At 50.6% G+C, this 16,985-nt stretch overlaps 3 protein-coding genes across 3 annotated transcripts; all 3 read right to left on the bottom strand.

Annotated features, from left to right (window-relative positions):
- Positions 1–61: 61 nt before the first annotated feature.
- J3458_000217 (uncharacterized protein) lies at positions 62–3,389 on the bottom strand. The gene is made up of 3 exons (XM_007816122.2): positions 2,890–3,389; positions 2,354–2,781; positions 62–2,252 (listed from the first exon to the last, which is right to left on the bottom strand). The coding sequence occupies exons 1-3, from the start codon at positions 3,159–3,161 to the stop codon at positions 1,225–1,227; spliced, it is 1,728 nt and encodes a 575-aa protein (XP_007814313.1). The 5' UTR covers positions 3,162–3,389; the 3' UTR covers positions 62–1,224.
- A 924-nt stretch (positions 3,390–4,313) lies between these two features.
- Positions 4,314–6,830, bottom strand: J3458_000216 (uncharacterized protein). The gene is made up of 4 exons (XM_066116012.1): positions 5,856–6,830; positions 5,269–5,777; positions 5,153–5,216; positions 4,314–5,091 (listed from the first exon to the last, which is right to left on the bottom strand). Exons 1-4 carry the CDS (start codon positions 6,063–6,065, stop codon positions 4,678–4,680), a joined length of 1,197 nt encoding a protein of 398 aa, XP_065977893.1. The 5' UTR covers positions 6,066–6,830; the 3' UTR covers positions 4,314–4,677.
- A 1,168-nt stretch (positions 6,831–7,998) lies between these two features.
- J3458_000215 (uncharacterized protein) lies at positions 7,999–16,121 on the bottom strand. The gene is made up of 5 exons (XM_007816120.2): positions 15,062–16,121; positions 14,725–14,996; positions 11,961–14,670; positions 11,537–11,901; positions 7,999–11,484 (listed from the first exon to the last, which is right to left on the bottom strand). Exons 1-5 carry the CDS (start codon positions 15,827–15,829, stop codon positions 11,115–11,117), a joined length of 4,485 nt encoding a protein of 1,494 aa, XP_007814311.1. The 5' UTR covers positions 15,830–16,121; the 3' UTR covers positions 7,999–11,114.
- Between the last annotated feature and the right edge of the window lie 864 nt (positions 16,122–16,985).

Genomic DNA, 16,985 nt, shown 5'->3' with positions numbered 1-16,985 from the left:
CACGACTGGCTCCCTCCACCCCCCCCCCCCCCCCCCCCCCCCCCCCCCCCCCAAACGCCCGCCTGGCTCATGCTCTCATAGTCCCCGTCAAAGTCATCCGTCTCGAGCAACAGAAACACGCGCCCGGCGGATTGGTTCCCCACGACGGCGAGCTGAATGGTGGCGGCGTTGGTGTGACGTGATGCGTGTGTATTTCTTGTTGAGCTAAGCTATCGGCCCCTGTGGGCAACCAGATATAGACAGCGTCGTCGAACCCGTCTTCCACCAGCGTAAAGCTTAGCTTGTAGAAGGATATGGCTTCATCGTAGACTCTGACCGCGAGGGCCACGTGGGCTACGTGGCCCCTGGTTGTTTGGCGGTGCGTATGAGGTGTCTTTTTGGGCTGCAGGGGAGAAGCTGTGGTGAGAGTTGAGCTTGTGGTTGAAGAACTGCTGCCTCGAGTTTCGGTGGTGTTGGACCACGGAGATCTCGGACGAGTCGCAGGCATGGAGTCTCGTCTTGGCCAAGACGACTTTCGGAAAGAAGAGCTTGTCTGAACGGACCGAGTACGGAGTCTGTGCCGGATGCCGAGGAGGGCAACAGGCGCACCCGTCCGATTCTCGTTTCCGAACAAGCCGGCACCGCAACCACAGATGCTCATCATTTCAAATTACGTCTTGGCAACAACTAGGTGGTTTGGGAAAAATAGTACAAGGGCACTAGGACGGCATGGAGAGTGTCGTGCTTGAGAGCGAGACTGCCGAGGCAACTCAATGAGCAACGATGCTGCAAGTCGCAAGAGCAGAGATACGACTGCCGACGGATCTGTGCTAAAACATGCTTTCTGTCGAAACTTGGAAAGGCTGTTGATGATTGTGGAGAGGAGGCGGAGGTTCGGGGCGGGTTAGAGAAGTAATGCTACTTAAAAGGAGACACTGCAATCCGCGATTAGGGGACCCGATTGTCTTTGAAAGGCAGTTGGACGTTTTCATTTGGTCGGATTCCCAGCAAAAGTTCGTGGCTAGTGTTGAGCTTCTTGCGCGCATGCAACTACGTAGGCAACGTTGTGCGTGGAAGAAACAGGAAAAGCAGACAGGTATATATAAATAATATATACTTGGGAAGTGCCAGCCAGGTGTTCACTTCAATCAGCAAGTGAATACCCATTAGCGATTCTCTGTAACTGTGTAAACATGTGCACAAAACGAATTTTTTTAAATAAAGGCAGCAGCCTCTCTGCATCGCTTACAGAGGAACAGGCAAGTTTCTCTGCATATATCCCCTCCACTTCGGCAACGTTCTCGCATACTGCGTACCCTTGGTCAGGTCCTCAATAGCACTGCCCCATCTCACGAGCTCCTCTTCGGCCCAGGCCGTGTGCAGAATAGCCAAGCCGTAGCCCATGCCCGACTCGTCGTCGATGCCAGCAGGCAACGTGATGGCCGGGTAGCCAGCTTGTGCCGAAATCTGATAGCTCTGGGCAACATTAGAGGGGACCAAGAGCCCGCTGAGAGTCTTGTTTTTGTAGCGGAGGGCGTCGTTGATGCCGCCACGGGTAGTCGACTGGCAAAAGTTGAGTGCCTGCCAGTACGTCTCGTCCTGGATGCCCTTTGTTTCGAGGGACGCCAGGAAGCCGTCCTGGCCGGAGAACCACGCCGGGTTACCCTGGGGCCAGGGGTTGCCGCCTGAGCTGCCGTCATTGTCCAGGTTGTACTGGACGATGTCATCGATGGTACGGATGTTGGTGTTGTTGAGTTCGGCGAGGTACTTGTTGATGTTGTTATAGAAGTCGACCTTGACGTAGGTGTACTCTGACTCGTTGGGGAAGCCACGCGTGGTGCCGTAGTCCCAGTTCCACCCGTCTGGGGAGACAATGGTTTCGTAGTTTGTAATTTCGGTGTTGTTGATGATGGTGGCGCCAGCATCCTCGATGAGCTTGACGAGAGACACCAAGGTACGCTGGTGCTCGGCACTGGCATGTACCCAGAAGCTCTTCCAGGGAATACCAAAGGTGGCGTTCTTGAGGGTTTCTTTGGTGGTGAGAAATTGGGCATAGCCTCCCTGGGGAGTCTTTCCCCTCTGCGCAAGTGTGTAGTTGTCACGGCAGTCGACGCCGTAGATGGCGTCGAATGCGTAGACGGCGTCGCGGACAGTGCGGCCGAATGTACCGACTGAGTCCTGGTGTTCTGTTTCAGGAATGACACCACTGCGGGACGTGAGGCCGACGGTGGGCTTGAAGCCTACGATGGAGTTTCTCATGGCAGGGTTGATGACTGGGTGCGTCTGTCAGACCTGTTTTCTTCAATCGTCTATACCACACCCCTATCCTGGGGCAGGCAAAACTCATTAGGCATGACAAAAAAGGTTGACTCACCACTGCCATCGGTCTCAGTTCCCAAGGAGAAAGCAATGCAGTTGGCACCAACACCAACACCGCTGCCAGAAGAGCTGCCTCCAGGGTTCACGGTCAAGTTGTACGCGCTCCTGCACTGTCTACCACGCCCAGAGTATCCCTCAGAGTAGTTATTGCTTCGCATGTCTGCCCACTCACTGAGCGTGGCTTTTCCAAACAACACAGCGCCGGCTTTGCGCAGCTTGGCAACGACATGAGCATCACGAGGTACCCGGCTACCCAGCAAGGCCCAACTACCGGCGGTGGTTTCAAGGTTGTCGTCGGTTCCAATATTGTCCTTGACAGTGAAGGGAATTCCGTGCAAAGGACCACGGACGTTGCCCTGCTGACGCTCCTCGTCAAGCTGTGCGGCGATGGCGAGTGCATCGGGGTTGATTTGCATCACAGAGCTGCCAAATCATGTCAGCCTTTTGTAACGTTTCTCGCCTTGCGAGGCATGAACGACGCCCTCAGATATATCAAGTTGCCAAACGAGAAGAAAAAATGCGACGACCTACTTGATATACTGCTGTGTCTGGAACGTCCGCGTCATGTAACAAGTAACAAGCTTCACGCTCGTCAGCATCCCATTTTCCATGGCCTTTTGCATGTCATCAATAGTAGCCTCCTCGAGCTTGAAGCCAAAGCAGTCCCCCATGGGGAACAGCTTATCCGTGCCAGCATTCTCCTGTAACGGGATCAAGTCGGGCGTGAATTCGAAGACACCGTCAGCACATGTAGCTGAAGCTCCCGCCGCCGCGGCCAAGAGGGAGACCACAGCAGACCGCATCTCGATTAGATTTTCGGCGCAACCGCACCCCACGGATCTGATCAATCTTTTTGATCGGACGCCCGGACAATTCCCACAATCCGTGCGCCGATAAGAATCTTCCGAAAGAAGAAATCGTGGCGCCGACCCAACCTGGAGTCCTAGCGCAATTCCTGGAGAAAGCCGATGGCAATAGAAGGGAGACAAAAGTTAAACAAATAAATAAATAAATAAATAGCAAGAGAGGTCAGCTCCAGAGCGGCTGGATGCGAAACTTGACAGATTTTACGAGCGAGCCAACGAGACGTTAATATTAGCTTGGACGATGCGCCCATGGCGGACCACATGCAATCAACCCATTTCCACATCAAGCAACGCGTATTATGTCGAGTGTGCTACCGCTCATCTTGAACTTTGCAGGCGCAGGCCACTGTCCAGAGCAGGGCTCCTTCCCTGTTTGTTCACAAGTCATGGCATCGCAGGTCATTGGACTCTTGCAGGGCCAAGAGCTCAACTAGAGCGCACGAGGGCAAGCAGATGCAGGCAGACCACATGGCAAATTGAATGTACCTACGTGGCCCTGAATGAATCCTGGCCTCGTTGGTTGATTTTGGTCTCCAGTTCATGTGAGGAGGTTCACGGATCCAAGGTGGATTTTTGTCATGGATATGCCTGCTGTTCCTGGCCTTGCTGGCGGCCAAATTGGGGATAGTTTCTTTCAATGTCGGGGCAAGGAAGCGCCAAAAGAAGAAGAGGCGGGGAAAAAAGGAAAAAGACTGTCGCTTGACGCGGTGCCACCTACGTGCAAACTTTCAGGGGTGGGAGGGGGAAGAGCCGCCCGGCGCAAGAAACGGACCAGCCGGAAATGGCGACTCCCACCAGTTGACCAGACTTGACATGATGAAGCTGCATGATTGGCCCATCTACGCAGTATTGCTCTCAAGCACTAGCTAGTGCTAGCTGGCCCCCGTGTCAAAAGCTCGAATCCACTGTCGTTTTCCGACGCTTCCTCGGCTTCTTTGGAGAAACGAAGGATTTTACATCTCCACTTGGGAGCGCATCGGAATGATTATTGCATTTTGGAGAAGCCCAAGGTGCATTTGCCGTGGTCCTGAAATTGGTGTCTTTGAATCAGTGCGATATACTCCTTATGGAATCCTGCATATCTTGGCCTGCCTGATCCGACTCGAGTCAGAGCCGGAAAAAAAATGAAGGATTGTGTCCAAGCGACGACTGATACACTCCCCAGTCAAGGATGAAGCATTTTCGCCTTGTTCAACCTCTAAACTAATAACTCTTTGTCTATCAAACAGTCGGTCGGGTTCCTGGAAATGTTTCCAGCCAAGGGCGCATGTTACGTATACAAATATATCTTCAGCCTTGATGGCTGATGTCAAACTCCCGGCCCGTATTCTTCCTACTTTATGTTACAAGTTACCACAACTCCTTGCAATATTTTTAAAAAAAAAATGCGCTCATCCCGTCCCTGTATACAGACTTTGCTTTTGTGCCCTTTTTCAAAAATCACCGTCGTAGCTCAATATTGTACATATTTCCCGCCCGGCTGCTTACCATTGTGGCCAGGGTGACCCGTCTCCAACTGCCCTTCCTTGACGTCAAAATCGACTCTTACAAAAATGCCGTCAGTCTCGGTCTGACTGTGGCTGTCATGTTGTGAAATGGCATGGACTTCGTTTCCATATGCCGCCGTATTCTCCTGACTAGACAGCATGCTGTGCTGCGAGCGTAATCGAAATGTACTTAGTGCTGTGCCTCTGGACCGTCGACTCGTCGCGCTTCTGTTGTACTTGGAGTTGCCGGACTCGGTATGAACGGTAGTCTTGAGGACATACTTATCAAAGATGGGCTTGATGCCAGGGATGGAGAGGGCGATGAGAGTGGCACCGATTTCAGAAGTTTCAACTGCGAGCATAGAATTGTAGCTCCAAGACTAAGACATGTCAGTCATGTGAAGAAGGTCAATGCCGGTGCAAATCAGAGCCAGAGCATACCATATCAGTTTCCCACTGTCCCTTGATGACGAGAACCAGACGGGTAATCGAAATGCCAACAACGCTAAATACCCTTAGTATCACTGCCGTTTACCCGCGTCAGACTCTGCACTTACCCCAAGCCGGGTAGCAGAATACAAGCCAGCTGTATCTTTCTCTTTCTTGGCATCTCCAGGATCTTCAACATGGCAACCGGAATACCAAACAGCAACAAGTCACACAACAACGACACTGACGAATTCACGCTGTACACCAATCCCCACTGCAAACAGGTATATCTCTCCCAGCCAGGCTCCCAGCCATACGGCCACAGCCCCGTGACGGGCTGGCAGTGGAAAATCAGCAGAAAGAGCTGCGGCATGAACCCGGCCACAATGACTCCAAACACGGCCCGGATGGCAATCAAAAATCCATGGTGGACACCGCAAATACGATAGTAAAACGCTAATCCGGAGATGCGGCAGAGCAAAAGGGCCGTTGTATAGATGATGTGGGCGACAAAGTCGAGGACTTGAGTTCGCATGACGATATCGACGGGTAGGACATATTGGATGTAGGCGAAGTGACGGCCTGATCCAAGGCAAATAAGTTCGATACATAGGCCGACAAAGGCAATTAGTAGAACCTTGCACTAGTTAGTTGGCACATTCACACATGGGCCTGCCGCATGCATCATCATTTTTGCCGCATGTTGAGAACATACCAATGATATCACAGCCAACCCATCGTCATATCCAAACCTCCTCACAATAAATGTCCTCGAAGCCACTCTCCCACAAACCACAAGAAACGTCAAAATCGTCACAATTAAAATCCCCACAACAGCTGGTCGGTCTTTGCTCTCCAGTAATATCGCCCTCGTTACATCTGGTGGCACTCGGCCATCGGCAATGGCCTGGTCGACATCGCTCATCGTGCACGCAGCAGATTCGAGGTGGAATCCTTTTTGTTTTGCAAACAACGGCAGCAAAGCACACACATGAAATCAAAATCAGGAGCCAGGATTTAAAGATGGTGAAGTAAAGGGAAGTGCCAAAAAGTAGTGTTCCCTATCTAGCCCTTCGCAGCGAGACCCAATCCAGACAGCCCTGCTCTTTTACCTCCCACGGAGTACATGACAATAAGCACTTGCTCTCTACCAAGTACGAAGTACACCGGGACGAGCAGGGGGAAAGAAAATATGGGCTTAAAGCGGAACGCTACCTGTGTCGAGCATGCAGTGCTCGGTACTGATTATTTCCTAGTACCGACTGACAGGCCAGGCCATGCCTGTTTCAATGACTTGTGCAAATCATCCTTTTCAGCCATTACATGTGGACGCCGTGTTCGGGCTCTTTGCTCGGGTTAGGATCCTTGAAGATTTGGGTAGGAAATGGGTGGTGAAATTTGATTTGCTGGAGTCTAATGCTCCTGGTGGTGTTTATCCTTCAGGATTGAAATCAGTCCTTCGGGTGCCACAAGCATTACTCGTGCACCCCTTCGGGGGGACGTCATTTCTGGATGGAGGAAGTGGACGGGGGGGGGGGGCCAAGCAGCCAAGCGGTTGACTGGCCGCGGTGTTGGAGTATTGCTGGCAGTCAGTAGCGTCAGGAGATGGGTTGGTAGATCAGGGAAGGGGTATACGCACATGGTGACGAGATTTGGGAGAACGTGCTGTTTGTCGTTTGGCGAATAAGAGAGAAATGGAAGCCCGTTGACGATTGAACGCCACGAGCAAACTCGACCCGACGGTTATAAGAAGCCGATGGGGCTACCCCACTAACAGCTCGGCTAATCTTTACGGACTACCTCCGCCCAACTGCAAAAGGCATGAAAGCAAATAGCGCAGCCTCCTTGGTTATTACAGGCACCACACGCTCCATCAATCAATTACAGTGGGAGGCAAAAGGATTTGACCAGGTCCGGTATCTTGCTATCGCGCTCTATCCTATCATTGATGCTATGCCAAGGTATATTAGTGTGTACTTCTTGGCGGGCAATATATTCTGACAGGCACTGGCGCAGTAGACTTGCACAGCTCAAAGTTGATGGCAAATGTCTGGTAGACAGCCTGCTCTGCTGCTGTCGGCGGCCAACGCGGAAGGCGCTACTGCCGCAACTGCCGCAACTGCCGACAGTTGACGGCGACGCTGCACTTGTACAACAAAGCCCAAAGTCCAAAGAGCAAAAACGATCTTGCAAACATTTCGTCGGCCAACTGACACTGGATTGAGACCTTGCGAACCTGTACCACACTGAGACCAATAACAACTAGTACAAAAAAAAAAGCCAGGCAAATGCTCAGGCAAATGCTCTTCCTTCAACAGCCGCAGAGCCACTCACTCTCGCTCTCTAAGCAGGGTCCAAACGTGACCCCCGGCTCCGATCGGTTCAGTCAGGGGCTCTGCATTGCGACCACTACCTAGGTACCTAGGTAGTTACTATTCACCTGCCACAAAATCATGCGTAAGTGGCGGTGTAAATGCACCAGTTGACACTAACACGGCAGGCTTGCTTCCCCGCTTAGTACCAACTCTCCAGTGGAAATGACGACTATTCTTCCGTCTCCAGTTTGTTCAATTGCAAGCGGTAATTGTACGTATCGTCATTTGAAGAAGCACCTGGCCACCCTGGCGAGCCAAGGGAACTGCTCCGTCGCCATCGAGAAGGCCTCTAGAACAGGGCAGAGCGACGGTGCTGGAGCACGTGGGCCGACGTTGCAACGCTAGAAGTTTGGAAACCTATGTGCCGCATAATGGGCCAACATGCGACGTGGTGTTAACATGATGCATGTATTTCTAATATTGTTACTATTATTATTTGAGTGCGCAACTGCCACTACGTTACCAGCACATTAGCTGGATTCTCTTGCACCGGTTGACACTTGTACTTGGCTTTTCTCCTTGGTCTCTCATTATGGCGTTGATGCTAAATTAACCACTAGACTAACAATTGGATTGACTGCTAAACTACGTAGTACTCAAGTAACCATCAAATCAACTACCGGACCTTCACCCAGTACCGACCTAGGTAGAGGCAACAAAAGTGGGTCATGTTGAAGTTGCTTCACGGGGCAATCGCCCATCATGGCCCTGGCATCAGTTATTAATGCGAAAGGATATCACTCCATGTCCAACTTGCTGCAAATATGGGCAAAGCAGGCTTGAAATGCTTTGGTTAGAGGCCATACGAGCTTGGTAGAGACGAACGATTGTAGCATCCCCGAGGCCTGACACCTCCTCCATCGTCGTGCATAACAAGTATGTACATACGCAACCCCCGGAGGCAGCAGGAGTGCATCATCATGGCCCAGCTACGTACTCACAATGCGGCCTCCAAACAAGCATCGGGTGCCGTTGTCCAAACCGTGGGGCGTGGAGCCCTATCGCATCACCAAGGCCATGAATCATGCCACGCGTTGCCCAACATCATGGCATCCCGCCAACCACATGCCTAACACGTCCTCAATCTCCTTCCCAATCCTCAACTCAACCTCTCCCTCCTCCGTCCCAACAACCGGGTCCTCGAATCCATCCAAAACCTCCTCACAATCCTCATCCCGCACGCAGCCATCGCCCCTCTCGACGCCTCATTCACACTCATCGTCTGGCCCCAAATCCTTGCCCTCGCCCCTTCCTTCGCGTACCCCTGGCGCCAATACTCTGGAAGCAGGCGGAATCCGATCTCAACTTGCGTCGAGTCCACTGCCCCGTTTGCAACGCTTGGTGCCAGGGAGAAGCAGCCGATCGCGTCGGCGCCGCGATAACCTACCCAGTATCCCAGTCCATCTACTTTTGTGGACGTCTCCGGGCGAACTGTGTGGTCCTCGGTTGCTTGGCCCATGGTGAGGGGCGTATCCTCGAGGTATTTCATTGCGACAGGGGAGGTGTCAAGGGTCATTCATGATGAGATTAACGTGTGAGGGGATGAAGTCAAGGGGCGGAGGATCAGGCGGCCCGTCGTTATTGTCAGTTGAGGCATGTTGATATATCACGATTGGTTCATGATGGATTCATCTTCATGGTGTTGCGGAGGTAAGTTTGCTGTCTGGCAGATGCGTCGACTTGCACAGTAAGTTGGTCACAAGCTTCGGATTTCGACGTGTTCCGAGTCACGCCGACCGTACCACTCATTATCTCTTCTTCATGTAGATAATTAGACCTAGCCACTCAACTCTCTTACAATGGCTGCCCCAATCCTGCGGTACGGACAGGATCATGATTACATGGCTAAACATGTTTTTGTTGCTGTAGAAGAGGCGCAGCTCAGCCATGTTTGGTGTGTGAGCGCACCTACAATGATCGCAGTCTGACCCTCAAGATTGAGAAGGTGAAAACATTCTACGGTCCATCATGGCGGCTATTCTTTGAAGCGTTAAAGAAAATTTGCGACAGATACCGCCAGCTTGGTTCGCTATCTCGGGGTCGACCTTGGTTTGAGTCGCCTCGTGTTGACTTGTGTTGAGAACAAACGAGTCAAATCCACGGATCTTTGCGATAAAACGTTGTTCATTGGCATGTACCACTCTTTGAAGGTCATAAACTACGTGAGAAAAGTCCTCGGCAGCAAAGCAATCCACGCAGCACACCCGGGGCTTTGGGCATGCAACTCTCCAAGTACTGCGTTCCAACGTGGCAGTCAGAACCTCATGTACGCGGTCAACAAGACTCTACTCGCCGGTAAAAACGCTCCACAATTTGAAGAGCCCAAGAGACTCAACGACTGCCTTGGCTTGCGTGCGTATGATGCTCTGGTTGCTTACTTGTGTGGCGTAGGCAGCGTGCACCTCAAACTTCGTGACTAGCAGCAAGCAAGATGCCCCCAGCTGCGAAGAATTCTGGTGATTCTTCAGCATTCCTGTTGCAAGATCTTGATGTTAGCCTTTGCCAAACGAGCACTCGTATGCGCGAAGCCATCTCCTCTGTTCAAAAGTTTGTCCAGCGAATTCGGCTGGGACTTGGGCTGCGGGCAGCATCATTGCCAAGCGCGTTTAAAAAACGCAAGAGACATGACTCTGGATCCTACAAACAGTTCCAAGCCTACTCAAAGCGGATTACATATCACGAAGACTGGATTCAGTGAGAGGAACTGTGACCTGATGCCTCCAAGTTCTTAAAGCCAACCCTATCAGCACATGGACTTCCTGTCCCGAATCCTTCCCCCCGTTCATATCTGCGGGTGACAGTCTCTTATCCCAAAACTCGAGGGCTAGCTTTTACGCGTAATACCACCCTCGCTAGACTGGATAATTTGTCAAATACTAAAGATAAAGGCATAGTCTAACGGGAACCCGAGCTCACTCAAGCCAACATACAATGCTCTCTTCTCTGTCCACTGTGGCCGAATATCACAAACCCGGAAAAGTTGACGATCCTGTAAATGATGTTGAAGTCAATCATGACCTGTAATCTGCGTCATTGTTGCCCGTCTCGGGGAGACAGCCCAGTAGCTTTCTTTGGTTCCAAGCAGAAGAGAGTGCTGCTGATGGATACGATTCTACTTTGAACTAATTCCTACGCTAATGAATAAATTCGTAATAATCCAAGAGTACAGTTTAACTTGGACTTGCAGGATATGGTTGCAATTCCGAAGCGAGGCAGATGATTCATTAGCCGCAGGTGGACTCATGGAATTTCCACGAAAAAAGTAAACTTGCAAAACCCTGGAGAGATTATACATGTATTTGCCCATTCATTACAAATGAAATATCTCGATGTCAAAACGGCAATATGTATCAATGCCAGAGAAAAAAAAAGAACAAAAAAAAGATGAATCACGTTTCAAACCATCAGCAAACGCCACGAGCCAGCCTATAACGATGCCCAGTAATTAAGAAAGCAAATCTCACAATCTCTGGCAAAATTTGTGGCTCTGCCGCCAAGCATACGCAAACATACCACACACAGCATGCCATGCTACATCGCACACTAGCCAGGGACCCTGCCTAGTCAAATACTTTTGGCCTCCCATTGTAGACCTACATTCATTTGTGCCACCTCTTAACACGGAAGAGATAGTATAGCAAGATCGCCATGAAGATATTAAATGCGATATAAGCCCACATGATTCCAAAATTGCGGAACCGTTCGCTCCAGAAAATATCTGAACCGGCCAACAATTGGTCGGCATTGCTGACGCTACAATACCGACACTGTGAGGTAGCATCCGGGTTCTGTAGAGTACCAGGTGCCTGCTCAAGAAGAGGCTGTAGATACTGTCCACAAGTCATACCTTGTGGAGGGTTGAAGATGTTTGCCTCACTTGTTGAGCAGGTAATTTGGCGACCATGAAGCTCGGTCCCTACAATACCGCCGATCCAGTAGGTGAAAGGACTAACACGGTACATAAAGATCCTGTCTTATGGTTAGCAAATGCAGGCGAAATAATTCAAATTCTCAGACATACCAGAATCCAGGTAGGGCTGTTGCAGTCTGCAATACACCACTGAAGATGATACTCAAGATGGAAAGAACATTAACAATGCTTCCGGCGGTATGAGCATCAGGCATGGCAACAATGGTCATATGCGCAAAGGCACTGGCGTAGATAAACAGCTGAATGACAAACGCCAAGACCAGGCCTTGTCTGGCGGAGCTCTGGATGCCGATAACTGGGTAGTATGAAGCAGCCCAAATCAAGATAGCCGTAAATATCTGGTACGGAATCTCTACGATAATGTTCGCAAAAATGAACGCAGCCCAGGAGTACGCTTTGCTGGGGCGTTCACGGACTTCGTACAGAGACCGTTGCGTAACGAAAAGGGGTTGAATCTGAGAGACATCATTAGCAAGAAGAAATTGAAACGCCATGGAGAGTAATCCAACTGTACCTGTTGCACAATTGATGAGAATATGGTTGTAAGCATGAAGGTATTGAAGATGACGTTTTGTGTGCCGCCCATGGTGGGAGGGGCGTCAAAGAAAGTGAAACCGATGAAGAGACCAGCGAAGATACCCAGGGCAAACTTGGCGAATATGTAACTCGGCATTCTCCAGTATTGCTGGAAGATACGATGCGTAACAACTTGGATCTGAGTTACCAAAGGCATGGCGAACTCGGTGTGTTTGACTGTCTCGCCTTCGGCTCGAGGTTCTTGTTGCTTCTCGCGGTGAAGAGTTTCCATTTCCTGCATGACGGCCTCTCGTTGAGGACTAGCATGCCATACATCGTGCCAGTCTTCTCCCTTGTAGTTCTGCCCCTTGTTCACTATCTCGAGCATGTATTCGGCGGGGTTCTCGTCATCACCACACTTTCGACCACCATTGGCCTCAAAGTAGTCAAGAAGAGTGCGCGAGTTGTCACCAATGTTCCCAAAGTACACAGTTTTTCCGCCCTTAGCCAGGAACAATAAACGATCAAATGCCTGGAACAAGACGGCGCTAGGCTGATGGATGGTACACAAAATAGCCTGGCCAGAGTCTGCAAGCTTGCGAAGGAACGCACAAATAGCCCAAGAACTCTGCGAGTCGAGACCAGATGTTGGCTCATCGAGGAAAAGAAGAAGCTTAGGTTTAGCGGCCAGTTCAACACCAATAGTGAGAAGCTTGCGCTGCTCGACGTTTAATCCTTGACCCGGAACACCAACAACAGCGTTGGCAAAGTCCTCCATTTTGAGCATTTTGATGACCTCTTCAACAAACTCGTACTTCTCCTTCTTGCTTACTGACTTGGGCTGGCGGAGCATAGCGCTAAATCTTAAACTTTCGCGAACGGTGGCAGTTTCAAGATGCAAGTCTTGTTGCTGCACATAACCGGTATTTCTTTGAAAGCTAGGGTCAAGCGGCTTGCCATTAACCAGCATATCGCCGGTGATGACTCCCATCGTTGTTCGTTGAGCGAGAGCGTCTAGCAAGGTAGTCTTACCCGCGCCACTAACTCCCATGAGTGCAGTAAGCGTGCCAGGCTTAACCCAACCGGAAACATGGTCCAAAAGCCGTCGAGGTTCTCCCTTGATCTCAATATCGTACACCACATCGCGCCAGGTAAAAATATCAGTGTGTGGCGCAAGCGCCTTCACCTCAGTCTTGCCATCGCCATTCACAGTCTTCTCATTAGCGGTCGTAGGGGCTTCATCATTCTGAACAGCGTGCTTGCTACCTTTCTGAAGGTAAGCTGGAACGTGACCACGGCGAAAGACAAGCGCCTCGGCGGTACTGGTGGTTGCTGAGTTTAGTTCCACGGTGATGAAGTAAGTTATTAAGAAGAATATCAAGAACCCTATTAGGATGCCAAAGTTTCGCCATACGTGCGAGTAGTAGTACTCGTAATTTGTGGCAATAAAGGCATCGCCACTAACAGTGTACTGACCAGGTACAGCACCGGCCACATTGCATACCCATGAGTCGCCAATGTTTGGTGAGTATGGTGGCACAATGCTGGAGCAAGTGAAATCGCGGTTATGGAATTCGTTGGCTACCAGAATCTCAAAGGCATAGAAAACGGGGTTGATCCATCGGATCCAGCTGAACCAGGGATGCATCAGGGGTACCGGGATAGCGAAGCCGGTGTAAATAACCAGTGCCAGAACCAAGACACCAGACAATGTCATGGCCTGTGAAACCGTCTTTGTAGCAGCGGCCATAGTTCGAAATACAGCAGACATGACGAAGGTAGAGATGTAGGTGATTAGGAAATACAAGAAGAACGGGCCAGGTTGACGGCGCAGATCTGCTAAGAAGTATAACACAAGGTTGAAGGCAACTGCAGTGACAAACTTGACGGGAATATCAGCAACGATCCCTGCCGCTGCTTCTGCGGCGGGGTGATAGAATGCATATGAGGCGTGTTTTTCCACAATCGGCCGCTGATCATATAGGCCAGTGATCTCAGAGATTGATGTCAGAGCATTCATAAGAACAGCCATGAATAGAACAGAGCCGCGACCATAGAAACTGATGGTAGCATCAGGTTGACCAAAGAAGATTGAACCAATGATGAGTGCCATAATGATATTTGATATAGCCTGAGTTGCGGTTGCGGATATGTCGTTCCAAATTCTTTGGTAAGCTCGTTTGGTACAAAGCTTGATCTGCATCCAGACACTGATGATATAGGGCGACTTGGGGCGGACATGCTTTGATTGTCGCAAATTCTTTTGTTCCCTGAACTGAGCGATGCTCTCACCTTGTCTCTCACCCAGAAACTCCTTGTCGTGAGCATCCATGTCACCAAGAAGGATTTGATACTCTGGGGATTGGCGCCAGAGTCTTTCAAAGTCCTCAGGAGTGCGGGGAACTTTGTTTTCGAAGCCTTCTCGAGCGACTCGCTCCTGAGGGTTTGTGACAGAGGTGAGGAAGTCGCCAGTGGTCTGACGCGCAGGGCAGAACCATCCTTGCTTTTCAAAGTAGCGCTTGGCCTGGTTGGCAGGTCCAAAATAGATCTGACGACCTTCATAAAGGACGGTCGCCTTGTCAAACAGGTCATAGATAGACTGGCTTGCTTGGTATATGGCAACGGCATTAGCTTGGTGGCCAAGGTCAGAAGCCAGTCGCAATGCCTGAACAAACTTCAGGGCAGTAGCCGAGTCGAGACCGCGAGTGCTGGCAGAATAGATTAGTCACAGGGTGTTGAAATTTTCAAGAGCATGTACACACCTGTTGTCCCACGCAGTAAAAGGCGAGCCCGCCACCACCATTTCAGCGATGCTGACTCGCTTTCGCTCACCACCAGAGACACCTCGAACAAAGTCATTTCCGACTTTGGTATTGTATGTATGGCTGAGACCAAAAACAGCCATGACAACCTTTGCAATATATTGGCAATACTCGACACGAGACATTCCTTGAATACGTTTCTGGGGAGTACGGACTGAAGCCGCAAATTCAAGAGTTTGGCCGACAGTTAGATGAGGGAAGTGTTTGTCAACCTGGGAAATATATTTGTCAGCATTCACAGGACACTTGAGCATCGGGATAGAGACAAACAACTCACCTCCTGGTTGTAAACAGTTTCTCCCTTGAATTCATGAATCATCTGCTTCTGAGGAATACCGTTGTAGTGGATCTTGGTTTGCGCCTCGCCAACTTTGAGGCCCTCCAATTCACCGCAAATTGTCTTGAGGAGAGTACTGCAGCCAGACCCTGGACGACCAAGCACGATCAAGAGCTCTCCAGGCTTCAAGAACCCGTCAAAGCTATGCAAAATCTGCTTGTGCTCCTTCTTGTTGAAGCTAAAAAACTCTCCAAGCTTTAACGGAGCTGCAACCATGGATCCGACCGTGTCTTGAAGTTGCAAAGCCTCCCCAGAGCCAAAGACGTCGAGGTTTCGAAAGGAAACACCCAGACACTTCTCGGAAATACCTTCTTCACTAAGTTGTTTGATGAACCGGCGAAGCCATTTTTCAAGGTCAAAGTCTCGATGCTCAGGATTGAAAACCGGGGCATCTTCATCGATATCGCGAAGGGAGGTAGTCGGAATGGGATGGGTCGCTATGCTAGAACGGCGACGAGAGAGGACTGTAGCAATTCGTACCAACTCAGTTCTGTCTTGGTCGTCCATCATAGCTTGCGTCCCGCGACGAGTAATAGGTTCGAGATCGTCAGAATCAGAGTCTATGGGCGCAGATGTAGGATCCTCAACGGAGCCTCTTCTGTGTTTGTGTGCGGCGTGGTTTGCATGTTGATCAGCTTCACCGTCAACGAGAAGCTCTGGAGCATCATCGCCTTCGTGCTTGGAAGCTCCAGCCGTTGCGGGATCCATGGCGACGATTTGCTCTTTCAACCGGCCGGGAAAGTCCACTTCCAGTTTATGGTGTACTCAATTCATTTAGTAGTCCCAATTCGTGTAAGGAACAGGAAACTATCCATAGGGCCCGTCAGGGAGACTCGACGGGGGCGGTCAATCAATATGTACTTGCAATCGAACCCCATCGCTCCTCGTAAAGCCATGCTATTTCTGTTGTCCCCCTAGCTTGAACTTTATTGTTTGCAGGCAATGGAGCTTGTCAAACCCCATGTCTACCTCATGGGAAGCAGGCTAGCACTGGTTTGGGGGGCCCTAGTCTGCCGGAGTCTCGGCATGGGCCAAACGGACTTTCCGGAACCGTTGTCATAATGCCCGTGTGGCTCGTGAGATAATGCCAGTCCTGATCTGTTCAATGTTGTTTACTGCTCGGTAGTATCGGGTTCGGTACTGGTGCTGGCAGTGGGTACGCCGGGCTGCATTAGCGTCTCCGGCAATGTCTTAGGGCTCAGGATTGCCCTGTCGTTGTCAACATCTCCGTTGCGGACTTGGGTGTTGGTGTTTGTTTTGCCATGCTCTCTCTGCCCTGTGTTTCAGCCCGTGCCGCATCTTCTAATCCCAACATGATCAAAACCCCGAGTCAGAGTCGACCCAATTATGGTTCGAACGATCATTTTTATGCTCCGGAATGGATAATACTGGAGGTAGACGCCGCAGGGAGAGAGAGGATGCTGCCAGTGCGGGGTTTCAATCCGAGACGGCGTACCTTAGGTACTTGCTAGCCTGCCCGCCATGGGCTTGCTAGCAGCCCAGTAAGACATCGAGCAAAGTATTACCAGACAGATGCCAACGATGGCATAGCATGCATGACATGCAGAGAAGCAAGTTGGTGGTCGGTTGAGACCTGCATCGCTGCGAACCTGCAAGCGCTCTCTTAACGACGACTGCTCTCGAAGCGCTCCTTCCCAAAATGCTGCATGCCTTCGTATCCCCTTTGAGTGTGCTAAGGTCCAAGTGGGGTAACTGACCCCACTTTTCTGCGATACTTAGGAGCTACCTCGTTGATAGCAGGGTCATCTGCGATGAGAAGATGTAGCTCTTTGTAAATATGGAAATTTCTGGTACCTTCATTATCATATTTCTTTAAAGTTATGTACCTTTAATGTAATGATTT

Source organism: Metarhizium acridum, assembly GCF_019434415.1.
Source record: "Metarhizium acridum strain ARSEF 324 chromosome Unknown scaffold_1, whole genome shotgun sequence".
Classification (NCBI taxonomy): Eukaryota; Fungi; Ascomycota; class Sordariomycetes; order Hypocreales; family Clavicipitaceae; genus Metarhizium; species Metarhizium acridum.
The sequence above is the reverse complement of the archived record's forward strand: the minus strand, read 5'-3'. Positions and strand labels throughout refer to the sequence as shown.